The following is a 14,538-nucleotide window of genomic DNA, read 5'->3' as shown; positions in this document are numbered from 1 at the left end:
GTCATTTCGAGCATTTGCTGACCACAAATTGAGCACTTTGCAGGGCAACGACAACGACAACAACAGCAACAACAACAATCCCAGCAAATAGTAACAACTTTAACGAGACATTAACAGGAGACATCAAATTGAATTATGCTGACAGGCGCGAACAGAATTAGTTTCGCCAATGCGCAGTACTCAAAGCAAATTACAAAATGCCGCGGCACTTAAGTCACCGCGCTGCAGAGTGTGTGCTCGGCTATAAATATAGCTGGCAAGTTAATTATAAAGTAAACCAACTGTTGAAATCATATCACTCTATTCGCCCTTAGCACGCGCGCTGAGCGCAAACATTGCGCATACGCTGCGTATGCCGGCAAATTTGTCTAACAAAGTGGCAAAGGTGTCGATGGATTGCCTGTTTGTACGTTCGTTTGTCTCTCTGGCCGCTTGTCTATCTATTTAACTGTCTGTCCATTCGCCTGACTGCACACACACACACACACAAGTCAATCCGTGCGCATTGTGCTGACGCAGCAAACATCTAAATACTAAATCAAATCAACAAAAACTATAAAAAAAATAAATCAAAATAGAGCACAGGTGAATTCGAAATTCAGAATTGCTTTATTCGTTTGGCTTTTATTTTCTTTGTTCTCTTTATAATTTCGGGTTTTTGTTACAACGGCGCCAACAATGAAAACTTAAATAAATAGAAATTTCGCAGTCGATTTGGCTTCGTGAAAAACTACTTTAAGATTTATGGCGCAAGCAGCGATTTTTTTTTTTTTTTTTTTTGTTCATTTTTAATGTATTTATTTGATTTAGAATTTCCATTTCACTTCTGTTGCAAAGGCAACAAACTCGGCGCTTATTTGTTTTCTTATTCCTTCTGTGTTTGTTTGTCTGTCATAAGGGAAAATTTTAACAGTAAATCTCTGTCGCATGCCCTTTGGAGCTCTTTGGCTTTGCTTAATGCGGCGCTGGTTTCTCTCTTCTTTTTTTTTTTTTTTTGCCAAGATTTTTATTGCTGCAGTTGCAGCATGTGCACTGTGGCCATAAGTTGTGGCAGTGGCAGTGGCACTGACTGTGGCAGGGCAGTGACTGCAGGGTAGCAGCCGCAGCTGTTGCCGTTGCAGTTGCCGTTACAGGTTTCTGTTGTACAGTGTTTCGTGATTTTGCTTTTGCTACTGTTACTAATTAACTTTTCATTAGTCATGGCACTTAAATTTTAATTTTCCCTTACCCCCGCTCTATCTATCTCTCTCTCTCTCGTTCTCTGGGCACAAAGAAAAACAGCTTCAGAAATATACACGTTTATATATTTATAATATAGCTTCAAGTAGCCGCCCCCTATTTGCGCTTTTGTTCGATTTACGAAATACTTTAGAGCAGGCTATTAAAATAATGGATCTATTTCGGGTTTAAAGGCAGCAAGACTAATAAGAGAGATCTCGCCAGAAAATAAAAGAACATATAGGAAAGGAATGGCAAATGCGAGCAAAAATCAACGGAATAATTGAAAATTTCAACGATTGCGGCCGCCATTTTGCGCCAAGAGCAACAAATTACAAATGCAAAAGTAAATTTGCTATCTATATAGATGTGTGTGTGTGTGAGTAATGCAAGTGTATGGTTTGCAAAGTATATTTAATTTACAATAATAAATAAGTGTATCTGCTTATTATGCTGGCCCCTTTTGGGCAACTCTTTGCTCTAGAATATATAATATATTCTTCCATCGATTTATATATTGGTTTTCCCCTTTTCTTTGCCAACTTTTGTTTTGTTTCTTGGCTCTCCTAAGCAGCTACGAATTATAAATAAAAGCGTATCATAAATATTTCTGGCTGTCACGTGTGTGTGCGCCTGATTGACCATCATGTTATTTATTTATGCTCCCTCGGCTACCTGTGGCGAGAGCGGCTCATTAACTGCCTCCGCGTGGGCAGTTGCAGATGGATGAATATTGGAATAGGGAATGGAAATGGAAATGGTAATTAAAATGAAAATGAAAAACGTTATTAATAATGAGTATGAGAGTATTGCGGCATTTTTATGGCACTAGCCAAGATCTCGTAAACATAAACAAGCTGCTAAGTGCGTCAGTGGGCGAGCCTTTTGGGATTTGTGTGCAGGTACTTTTAGCACGCACTATACACGATTCTATTCTTTTGGATTGCCAACAGTCCTAAGGTCAACATCGATCTGTATATTACATATATATATATATATATATATAGATATTTATATATATATTATATATAAAAGGCGGCACGTTTTATGTATTTTTTGCAATTAATTTTCCAGTTTTTGTTTGACAATTTTCATTTGATTTTCTTCTTTCGGTTTTTGTTGTCGTCGTTGCTGTGTGATGTTGCTTAACTGATTGGCCCGGCTGCTTTGCAGCTACTTGATGGCGTCAGCATCAGCCCATGACAAACACTTTTGTCGCTTGTTGAATTTTCCCAAATTTTTATCGCCGATTTTGCTTTTAGTTGTTGCCCGGTTTGATCTATGGTCTGGCAAAATATTTGTGCTTAACGCTTCTGACATGCCATTGCCTGAATTTATTTAATTAATTCTTGCGACATTTTCGCATATATATAAATAACGAATAAATATTTCCCAGCTGGCAGAAAATTAAATTTTCATTTTTTTTATTATTATGAATTTTGTTTTTATTGCTTTACCAATAAATGTTTATAGTTATTTTTCGTTTTACACTTCACTGCACTTTTCAATCACGCACACACACACACATACACGCGCACACACTCTTGCATATTGCATAATTATACAGTATCGAATTTGTTCTGTTTGCTTTTGTGGCATACAACGCACGTCTGCAGCGGCGCACCGTCGAGTGGGAACTGGACAAAGCATCCGCGAACTGAGCGGCAGACCGCAATGAGATCTACGCCGATCTGTAGCCGGCACAGCAGAGCTTTTTCTTTTCAGTTTTCCTTTTCTTTCTTTTTTTTTTTTTTTTTTTGTTTTTTTAGTTTTTTTTGTTTTTTTTTTTTTTTTTTTTTTTTTTTTTTTGGCAAAAAGCTTTCGCTGAGTGCCGACTCAGCTGTTAACACGGCCGTTTGTTTTTGGGCAGCAACATGCTGCGTTTGTTTTGGTCTTTGGCGGCGACCTGCTGGTTGGCGGGCTGACATGGCGTATGCGCGTTTTCGCATTATCGCTTGCAACTTGTGGCGCTGTGACGTCACTGCTTTGTGTTTCGCGGAAGTAAACAATGGCAACTTTTCACATTTTTTGTTCTGTGAGTGCTGTTTGCAATTTGCTGTGTGCCGGCATTTATAATTTTTCGCGGCTAACGGCTGCTTAGCCATAAATCAAGCGTTTTCATCACTTTATCTGATGTTTATTTTGACGAACCAGGTCCATAATACAAAGTGCAATTGCGCTGCAGCTTGTGCTATTCCTGTCTTGTTTATTGTCGTTCATTAAATGGCTCGCCTGACGCACGCAGCGTATGCGTAATGCTTAGCTCGTGCCGTACCGCACCGCATACGACGTGTGAGCCGACCCCTGGCCTGCCTCCGGGCCCGTCCCGACCTGAATTTAATATGTCACTTGTCACACATTTCGACAGCCATTGTCATGCTGTTGTCTGAAGTCCTCTGACTCGTTGCTGTTTTTTTTTTTTTAACTTTGTTAATTGGAAAACTGTGTCGAAATTAGAAATGCCAGCCGAGGGCCGACACAAACTTGACATTGTCTGCAGAGCAAGGTTGAAGGCCGCACCGAACCGCAGATATCATAAAATCTGTACACTGATTGCATCGCCGACCGCAGTCGAAATCAAAGTGAAGGCATTGCATGGCGGCGACTACAAAGTAAAATCTATCTATTTATTTGGCAAATCGCGGTCAAAACTTGTCAGTGAAATGGCCACAATGCTGTGCACGATTTCTCTCTCCACCCGTCAGATGCGGAAATCTAGCGCCACGCCTGGCGGTCAGCCTGATGAATAGTTGCGTCTCAGCTGATGCCATATATCTTTGGCAATGTCGTAAAATGCTTGGACACTGATGAATGCTAATGACTGCAGTGCGTCTGGCTCGATTATGCTTAAGCCCGATCCGATTCGCATTTATGGCCAATAACTTTTATAGATGTGCGCCGCAAAAGTTTTGCAGCTCACTTTGATCTGATTAGAAGGAATTCGCGATGCCCATATCCATAGCCACAGCCAACCGCAAAGAGCACATCTAAAGACCGCCAGCCATGCTGCTGGGGCAATCGCACTTATGTATTTGTTTATTTGCCGCTTGTTTGCGTTTCAGGTTCACTCGCAATGCGACGTCGCTGGATGCCAGCCAAAATTGTGCATATGAGAACACATTTTGCGAAAACAGGACAGTCGAAATGTCATGTACAAATGTGTTTAAAATTAGAAAACACACTGAGCAAACAGACAGCGGTCCAGGCGACTGGGCAGGGGCGCACGAGGTGTAGGAGGTGTAGGAGGTGTAGCAGGCGAAGCAGGTGTAGGAGGTGTAGGAGACGTGGACCAGAGTAAGTCACATTGCGACTATTAAATTTACAAATTTTCATGTTTTGCCAGAGACAAAAACTTTTGCAGTTTATGGATAAAGTAATTCGAAATTTCTATATTCTATACGAAAATAATATTTATTGAGCAAATAATAATAATAATAATAAAGTTACCTTTTTGTGACTTTTGAATACGGAACACTTGAACGTATCCGTGCTGGCATCGCGTGCTATATAGCTGAATATTTTGAGATCGCTGCTGTCGTGGGACACATAAAATATTCTGTAGATGGGATGATTGAGCAACTCGATTTCCTCGGGGTCATTGGTCCAATTCTTTTTCTACACAAACAAACGCACACATCAAAGGACAGTTTGACATTTAAATGATTGATGAGCATTGTTGAGTTGAGGCTTTTCACTTACTTTTCGACGGCGTTTCTTGACCACAACCCGAACGCCGTTAACTGATATTTGTATTGTAACCTTACGTTTCTTCAGATTTTGCACTTTGCACTCGTACTACAAAATGAGAGGGAAAGAGAGAGAGAGAGAGAATGATATTATAACAATATAAATGTCAAGTGTTTGCATAACAGCTGTGTGGATTCTGTCTAAGGTTGGCTTTAGCTGATTCCCAAATTTTTCAATTAACATTTGACTGGCTTCGACGCAGGCAGCTAATGGCAAGACATGACAATAACAGGCGTCATATCAAGCGCTTTCTAAATTGAAGTCAGACAACGCTAATGTACGCACACACATCACCCACATCCTCAGCTCGGCACATTTAAGCCAACTCACGCACGAGCTAACTAAGGGCAGCGGGGCAGCAGGAGGCTGGTGCGCTTGGCATGTGAGGGCGTAGCAGATAAACAAGAACGCTACATTGGCCAAGGCACGTTTGCTTTTTATGCCGTTAGCTTTTGCCGGCTGTAGCGACTGCGGCTTGTAGCTGTAATCAAAGCACATGACATTGACAGCGACAGTGGCGCCGAGCCTTGGGAAAACGTGTTGCCTGCTTTTAGGCTGCACGCATAAAGCAAGGGAACTTAAAGGGCGCCGAAAGTTTCTTTGATTGGCAAAACTTGTGCATGCGGGCGCTTGAAATTTGGTTACTCGGTCTTAGGCTTCAATTTCTGTGTATATATGTCTGTGCGAGTGTGTGTGTGTGGATGGGTGTGTGTGTGCTGTATGTGTTGACTCACCCGTATGCGACGCATGGCCTGCACAATTTCGGCTCTCGTATTGGGGCGCGGCACCTCCTCCCAGCCCACGAACTACAAAGAGAAAGGAAACATAAATATTTGTTAAAAAGACAAAGTAATAACGCAATAAAACATTATAACTACACCCTAGGGCATATTACTTAGGATTAAAGACACACACGCCTCGTATCTGAATCTTGCAGCTCGTGTGCATTTCATTCTTTACGAAACATGTATAAATATATATATATATATATTTTTTTTTTTTCGATCTGACCAACTTTTGCGTCGATTGGCAGCTAGTTGCCAAATAGCCTCGACACAGTCAGTGTGCAATTAATTATTTTTAGTTTGGCAAATAATCTAAAATTAAAGCCTAGAAACAATGCGCAATCTGTAGTCAGTCCGCCGCTGCCCTTTGGCCCCCAGCAGATCAGGCCACAAGCGAATATTGTTAACAAATTGACGTCACGGATTTCATTTTCAATTCACATTGCATTTTACGGCCTGTCTGCTGTCTGGCCTGTCTGTGTGTCTGTGTGTCTGGCACTTGAAGATTTTGCACTTGCACTTGCCGCAGAGCGTGTGGGCCAACATTTAATGGCCGCCTCTACAAATTTATGGTCAAAATGCATGCACAAAGCGACAACAAAAGTGTAGAGAGATAATGAGAGAGTGAGATAAAAAGAGAGTGGAAGAGTGGGAGAGTGGGAGAGCAGTGAAATTATATTGAAAAATAAATTGCAATTTTCACGCGCAAATTATTCGTATCGCCAAGGACGAAGAATGCGTAGATATGGACCTAGATTTGAACATTTTATAGCAGCGAGAACAACAATTTAAATGAAAGTGACATGGCCATAATACTACAAGCCAAAGCTATAGAGAACGAGACGGCAGCTCACTTCAATTGCCAGCAATAAAAATGTGCATAAAATGTTAGCCACGCCCCCATGATAGGCCATAAAAAGCAAGTATTTATGTTCTAGCTCAGTGTAGTTGAGCTCCTGCCTGTCTCCCTTCCTCTCTGCATCCTTGTACGTATATCAAAGTTCAGCTAGATTCTGCTGCGCAGTTTCTCCCACAGTTGATGAATTGCTGATGTCTCTAATTATATGGATCGCTCGTAACTGGGTCGGCGTGCGCCATATACGAAAGATCAACACATTAACAGCGGATCAGCCCCCCGATACCTGCCGCTTGCTATACTAGATTACCTGATTCCAGATGTCATGCTAAATATAGCTGAGCAAATGTTGAAAATTCGTAGAAAATAGATTTTGGCATATTGGCAGAATTAATAATAAATAATAAATTGCCAAATATGAAATGCTTTCAAGACATTTTCACCCAGTTAGTCAGAAATATTGCTGGGCAAATTATGATTATACACATAAGTTCATTAACATGGAAAACGAAATCGAAATATTGTTGGAAAGCTGTATTTATAGCCAGATTAATAAAAAATTTTGAACGTGAAATTTTACGTTAAAATAAACAAATGATTTCTATTGAAGTGTCAATATTTATATACTCTGACCTCTTTAAAGGTGATAAATTTGTATACATCGACTTTAATGAAATATTAATTATTTGATTTTATTTATTGTCTTGTCTGATTTGGATGTATTTCTAAGCTTTACCATAAACTAAGCTATTTTTACACTTGTGAAAACCTGAGATGGAGGCCCAGCTGTCGATTAACACTCTCAGGTTAGACACCACATCTATAAGTATAAAAAAAGTTCTAAATTAAAATTTACCTGTCTGCCTTTAAGGCTCAATCCAACTCTGTTAGCAGGCGCTCGTTGTCGTCGCTGCTCAAACAGTGCTGGCAGCAATAGGTTTTTAAATATATATTAATTTGCATTTAGTTTGCATTAAACCCCTCAACTTGTTCTTCTACTTGTTCTCGCCACAAACCATCCAAGCTGAATCCATTTAAATAAAGCGTTCCCAACACTTCGGCATCAGCCAAGATGAAAAGCAACTGCTATGAAAAACATGAAAAATCACTTTCGTTGGAGTGCCAGCGTTGAAATACCCTGTAAGGCTTTTACGTGTGAGTTGTGCCTAAGGGAGTTATAGTCTGGATGTCTGCATGTTTGGCATGATATATGTAGATATATTGGAAAAATAGCTGTCAAAGCTATAGAAGCTTAAATTTAAACTAAAAGAGGGAACAGCTGGAAAATTTAAAGACTCACACAACTTCACTTTGGCATTGAAAATACCCTGTACGGCAGCATTCGCAGATGAAGAAGTTGCAAAAGCAGAAAAAGAGTCTCCCACAAATATTTAGATTGCATTAAATTCATGCAAACACAAAGGATAACGGATACAGCGCTTATCCTCTCCAGCTACACAAATCCCCGCGCAAATAAAAAAACCAACTCAGCTTCAAAAAAATAAAAGAAGTAGAGCTCCCCCTCCGCTCTTCAGGCTGTCACGCCCCCTCAGACAGCGCCCACCCGCTGCTGCTATACATTTCTAGTGGTCGTCTCTTTTATGCTCCGCCATCTATGGCTATTCGCATCCTTTTTTTCACTTAAAAGGCGTTTCACTACAGCGACTGCTATGCAAATAGCTGGAGGACTTTGTGCGTCGCTTCGTTTAAATTCATTTGCTTTGATTAAAGCCCAAGTTGAAATGGCCAACTTTGGCATTAGGCGAGCATTTTTTTACAGCCCAAAATGTAATCCTCAATGAAATGCCCGGGGCCGACTTCATAATTTAAGTAATAACAAATGTTGAAATTGTTGGGCCTCTGGCCTTTTACGACCCGCTCGGCCAGTAAATAGACACGAAGACAATTCTGTGGGCACATTATTTTTATTGATTTTACAGATGACCGAAGCGGCACACACACACACACACACACGCATACACATATACATAGAACTGGCGATTTACCTATTGTTTGTTTTATAATACAACTCACGTTTTCGTAGCGCGGCCCTTTGCTCGTTTTCTTTCTAAATTTCTTTCAGTGGAAATTCTATTTCTGGTTTATTTGTTTATTTGCGTTCATTTAGCGTTTTGATGGAAATCATTTTTAAAGAAATATACAAAAGTGAACATTCAAAAAGCCAAATACTGCCAAACGGCTGCTGTCCGTCTGCTGCGCCGTGACGTCAGTTGAAAATCAGCAGCGTTGCTTAAAGTCAGCCGAAAGCCAAACTAATATCATAATGCAATTAAATGCCAAGTCAAAGCCGAAGCGGCAGGCTTAGGCAGGCAAACGTGTAGGCGGCACACGATAACCCGCCGGGCAGCGGCAAACAGATTAGAGCAGCTTAGTCTCGTGCAGCACAGGAAAAACAAACACAAATAAATAAAAAAAATCATTCAAAATAACAACAACAAAATGCGAATTTTATGTTATATAAAAAGAAAAATCGTTGCATAAAAAGGATTTAGAATTGGTTTCGGTTTCAGTTCGGGTTTCCGCTTCCGTTTCTGTTGCTGCTGTTGCTGCTTTGGTCACGGCTAATGGCGCTGCAGGGCAAATGGCTTGGCCAATGGGCAACAGCAGCCAGCATTCAGCTTTATATAAGCATTCTCTTCATTCTGCTTTTCATTCCCCTATACCCGCTCTCTTGCACGCCCCCTCAGTCTGGCTCTTGCCTTTGGCTGCTGTGCAACAATGTAAAACATTTGTTTGCCCAGATTTTGAACAGCGTTCAACACATAATTTTTTATGCAAGCATACTTATATATGTACTTATGTCTATATACACAGTTTTTATGATTTTTTGCTGTTGTGCTGTTTTTTACCCTTTTACGTGGCTGGCGCCACTTTTGCCGCAGGACAACAACAAATTGTTGCCCAGCAAGTTGGGTGTACTTTAACTTTGTCGAGCATATCAGACGAGCTAAGTAACTCAATTTAAATAATACGATTAAATTGAAAATGTGCTCAAGAGCTAACAGGATCAGGCTTATGAGTAGAGCGCTTAGGACTTGATATGACTGCAGCCAGCTCCCATTTAGATAAGCGTATAAAATATTCGTTTTGCTGCCATAGTTTTCTTTTTTCCTGTTTCATAATTCGCATAACGAAAGTCTAACCAGTGCTGCCCATGCAAAACGAGTTTTACATTTTTTGCTGCATACTTTCAGGCGGCGCCATTAAACTTCACAGCAAAAGAGCGCAGCGAAACGCAATGAGAGCGCTGTATTCTCTTAAAGCTTGACGCATAGCAACAACAACAGCAACAACAACAGCAATAACAGTAGCAACGAAGAAAAAACAGCAACACATGGTAATTAATTAACAAAAAGAAAAATCGTATACATAAAAAGCAGCGCATGCATAAATAAACGAAAATAGATCATTATTTTATAAGAGCTGTGAATTTTGCGCTTGGCGTTGTTTATTGAAACATTAAATTGAACACTTTGCGGTGGCATTGAATGTGCAGCAGGCACGCATAATCTTGAAAGTGATGTAGCTTATTGCTGTCATTTGCAGTGAATGCGTTTTATGTTCGGGGTAATAAATAAATAATGCTTGACAGCATCTTCTCTTCTGGAGGCAAGCGAAAATTGTGTTTACCATTTGGTTGGCGCCTAATAAAAGGCGAGTCATAAAGGATGCACAGCGGCAAAGCATTTAACAAATGAAAATCAACAACGCAAAAGCTAAAAGTGACACGAGTTGGCAACCCAACACCAGCTCCACCCCATTCCCATCCCCCTCGCCATCTCCATTTCCTCTAGCTCTAGCTTCTTTTCCATTCCTAGTGTTACTGCTAAGGAATTTCCGCTAATAATGTTAATTCCATTGCCACCAGCAACCCAGCCGCTATTCTTGGTACACGCAACCGCCACAGATAATCAACCACGCCCCAGCACAACCGCCCCACGCGCACGCCCTCTGCCGTTGCTTTGTTTTGCTTTCATCTTGAGTTTAGTTTTGTGCTGTGCTTCCGTCCTTCCTTCCTGTGACTTGTTTTTGCTATGTTGCGAAAGAGCGCAAGTTGGCTTCCTGCAGAAGCAGGAGCAGCAGAGCCTGGAACAGCAGCTTCGGAAGCAGCCACCTGCCACCAGCACGCCCACACACCCACACCGCCCACACGCCCACCGCCTTGCTCTGTTTCCTTTATTATATTTGAGCTGCCAACTTAATGATAGCGCATAAAAGTTTCGCCCGCCATTTGCAGCTGACTTTTTGCGCTGTGCATAACTTAAGGCGTTTTGCACTGCGTTTAATTTAAAACAATTATTTGAGCAGCTCAGCCCAGCTCAACTCAGCTCGACGGCCGAGAACAATCAGCAGACCCAAATCAACGGATTGGTTAGCTCATTAAATGTGGCCTAAGCACTAAACGCAGTTTGCATTTCGCCTCCAGCAAATTGCAGTTGAAAATGTTTTGGCATTTACGCCCAACTGCAATTATTCTCGAGCTAAGCAGGAGGAGAACACAATAATTTTATGTTGTAGCTGGCTGCAGACAGCAGGATGCAAAAAGCGCCTTGGCTCAACTCTAACTGGCCAACAAATGCTATTAAGTAGCGCAATAAATCAGCTTGGCCAGAACCAGAACACATCTGGCCCGCCCCCTTGGGTTGAGTTGCCTTTTTGCTGCATGAACTTTCGGTTAAGCGCTGACAGGAATCAACTAAATTTCGCAGGTGTTAAACTAGTTAAAGTTAGACAAGTTGCAGGATTTTTCCCACTATCTAACTGCAGCAGTAGCAGCAGTAACTGTAGTTTCGGTGTCTTGTGAGTCATAAAACCAAAACCCTTTGGCTCATAAAACTGACAGAACTCCGCCCTCTTTCGCCTTTCGCCTTCGCTTTGCCATATTTGCATAGGCCGCAACAGGCTTTGCAGCAATTTGTCGCTTTGATTGACTTCGAACCAAAGTCTTTGGTGAAGCAACCCAGCCCCAGTCCAGCCCACAGCACGTAATAAGCCATTTCCGGCTTGAGGAAAGTGAGACTCCAATGCGAACTGACACACTTACGGACACAGACGTACATAACAATTACGACTTCACATAATAGTAATAACCGATACGAGCCAGAGGAAAGAATACCAACGCCTATGGCGATAAGCAATCATAAAACTAACACACACATTCACACACACGCGCGAACTCACAGAGTTGGAGTTGGGTTTAATTGTATGCGTTGCATTCTTTGTTTGTTCTTTGTTGGAAACTTTCGCTGGCTGTCTGCGGACTTCATTAGCTGCGCCCAGCACAATTGCTGGTGTCAAGTTTTATTAGCTCTTCGACAAGGTTCAATGCATCCACACATTTCTTTTACATACATAGATATATACTTATCTATTTATAAAGCGTATTACGCCCATATCAATTTATGAATCAAACTGAAAAGTTTCAGAAAAGTAAAAGTTCACAGCCACCACGGCTGCTGTTCAGAGCTGACCCACATTTTCCCTCTCCATCCATCGTTTTCCTAAGACGAAGCCAATTTTTAGATTTGTAAGCATTATGCAAATGCAGCTGCAGCAACATGATGTGGCTGTGGCTGTGGCATGTGGCATGTGGACTGTGGTATGCAACGGTACGGGGGGCTCAGTGTGGCCGACGTGTGGCTCATGATGGCTATGTGGGCGGCTGCTTATGATTAGATCGAAGCGCTGCTCGCTCGGACAAGGCACTTGGCTTGTTCGAGAAACAATGTTCGGCGACAGTCAAAGCTGGCCATAAAGCAATTAAATTAGCTGCCTGAGTGTGGGTCAAAATCAATAAACCGTCTGGCCTTAAGCTGGCCAAAGGACTACAGCCAAGTGAAATTGAAGAGTCCTGAACAAGGACCGCCCGAAGCAGCAGCAGCAACAGCAACAGCAATACAAAAAGCGACAAAGCGCATAAAACTTGAGTAGCCAACAACAATAAACAAGCAGAAAATCAATTGAAGTACTTAAGCAAACAATGGACGTATTGCTAAGCACAATGAAAGCGGCGCCCACTGCCACGCCCACAGACCACGGCCCTCGGCCCACGGTGCTACCTCGACAATACACAAAGGAAAAGAGACGCAGCGCACAGAAGTTGTTGGCCCAAAACAAGTGGCGTCTAATTTAGCACAGGGCGATTATTTAGATATCAGCAGCAGGAGTAGCAGCAAGAGCAGCAGCAGCAGGAGTAGCAGCAGCAGCAGCAGGAGGCGCAGCAACAATGCCAACTACAACAACAATAAGCTGGCAAATATTTAAAGGCCCAGCGCGTGTGGGAGATGACAGCAAAAAGAGTGAGTGTGTGTGTGAGAGAGAGAGAGGGAGAAAGAGAGAGAAAGACAGAGAGAGCAAACATCAATTAAAATAAATGAATTGCGTGGTGAACGGGGCGTATGAGCAACGCGGCAAACTAAACGACCGGAAGCATTTAATTAGCGACTTTAATAATTTAATCAGCTGCAGCAGCCGCGTTCTATGCCATCTCATTCATTCACACACGCACACACACACATACACACACTCTGTGCGTGCGTGTAATGTGAGCCGCTAATTTCGGTTCAAATTGATCACAAAAATTGACTAGCTTCAATTTCCCACGCGGGCGCTAAACATTTTTAAACGGTTTCAATTAAAAATCATTTCAATTGAATTTTGTGGCTTTTTATTGTTTTATTTTTGCGATCTGGTCACACTTATTTATGGCGTTGCGGGCCTGAGTAATGAGCCGCCTAATATGTTGCGGCCTATTGAAGCGAGCTTGTGGTTGCAATTTTGGGGGTTGGGTTTATTTACAATGGGGTTATTTTCTGTTTGGGGTTGCTCTGTTTCCTCTTTTCTGTTTTTTGTTTGCGTCCCAAGCGGGTTGCCAGGCAGAGGGTTTAATGAACTCTGCCTAATTATGTTTGAGCACCATTTTCTAGGACTTGACTTACCCCCTAAGTGGACAAGTGGACAAGTATATCAATTGACGTCAGTAATAAAGCTTACCTGCAAAGAGAAGGAAAGTGTGAGAAGTTAGTCGAGTATGTTAATGAAACTTCATATGAGACAATTAATGACATCAGCTTAATCAATAAATATTTATCAATAGCTATTTATAAGGCTTTCTGGCATCAAAGATTTCCACGAGTATTAAGGGGCCCGCCTTATTGAATGCTAATGTTAATTTGACATTTAATAACAGCTACTTCATTATGTGTCAAATTAACAATAATCGTTTGATCAATAGAAAAGCCATCTAAGATATTATTGGCTTAAGGCTGAGTTTTCCACAGGTCTTAAAGCAATGCCATGGACAGCTTTAAAGCCGTTTGTTGACTTTAGCAGCTATACGAGGGTATTATTAGCCAGCTTTGTTAGATACGTATATTTTGACATTTTCCAACACATTGGCCATGCTTTGCTTTCTCGTGTCTCTGACTAAAGCGTTAAGATTGCGAATACCTGCGTGACGTAAATGGGAAAATGCATTGCAATAAATTCAGCAGGCAGGCCAAGAGACAGCAGCAGCAGCAGCAGCAGCAGCAGCAGCAGCAGTAAGTGAAGGAAGAAAAACAACAGCTAGTCAGCTAGTGCAAATAGCCGCCGTTTCAGTTGGCCGAGTGTTCGCTGGAACTTGTCGCTGTTTAATGAAAAAACACAGCAGGCCAAAAGCGAAAAAAAATATCAAGGCTTGGCCAAGAGACGCAGAGTCAAAGCCAATGCCAATGACCATTGATGCCTGAGAACACACAGACGCACTCGATCGCCAAACAGACAGACGGACGGACAGATGGACAGACGAGCTGAGAGACTGTCGGGCCAAAGTCATCAAAGCCAGCGCCAAATGTTGGCAATTGCTAAACTCAAATATGGCCATGTACAAGTTGTTAGGCCCATTGGCAGCAGCATTGGCCGCATCTGTTG

At 41.8% G+C, this 14,538-nt stretch overlaps 1 protein-coding gene across 10 annotated transcripts in view; it reads right to left on the bottom strand.

Moving 5' to 3' along the window:
* LOC6582276 (capon-like protein) overlaps positions 1–14,538 on the bottom strand; it is a 46,436-nt gene that overhangs the window by 10,769 nt on the left and 21,129 nt on the right. For 5 of the 10 annotated variants that reach the window (XM_032731065.2, XM_015162362.3, XM_002007943.4 and 2 more), the window contains 3 exons: positions 5,700–5,771; positions 4,918–5,013; positions 4,666–4,833 (listed from right to left, as the gene is read on the bottom strand). In XM_032731065.2, the coding sequence (XP_032586956.1) occupies positions 4,666–4,833; positions 4,918–5,013; positions 5,700–5,771 (336 nt within the window). Of the gene's footprint in view, positions 1–2,675; positions 2,972–4,665; positions 4,834–4,917; positions 5,014–5,699; positions 5,772–14,538 lie in introns of those variants that run through there. The other 5 variants (XM_032731066.2, XM_032731061.2, XM_032731063.2 and 2 more) reach the window with 1 other exon arrangement.

The sequence above is a fragment of the Drosophila mojavensis genome, unplaced genomic scaffold (genome assembly GCF_018153725.1).
Source record: "Drosophila mojavensis isolate 15081-1352.22 unplaced genomic scaffold, ASM1815372v1 contig_74, whole genome shotgun sequence".
NCBI classification, from domain to species: Eukaryota; Metazoa; Arthropoda; class Insecta; order Diptera; family Drosophilidae; genus Drosophila; species Drosophila mojavensis.
Note: the sequence above shows the minus strand (reverse complement) of the source record. Positions and strands in the feature narration are given on the sequence as shown.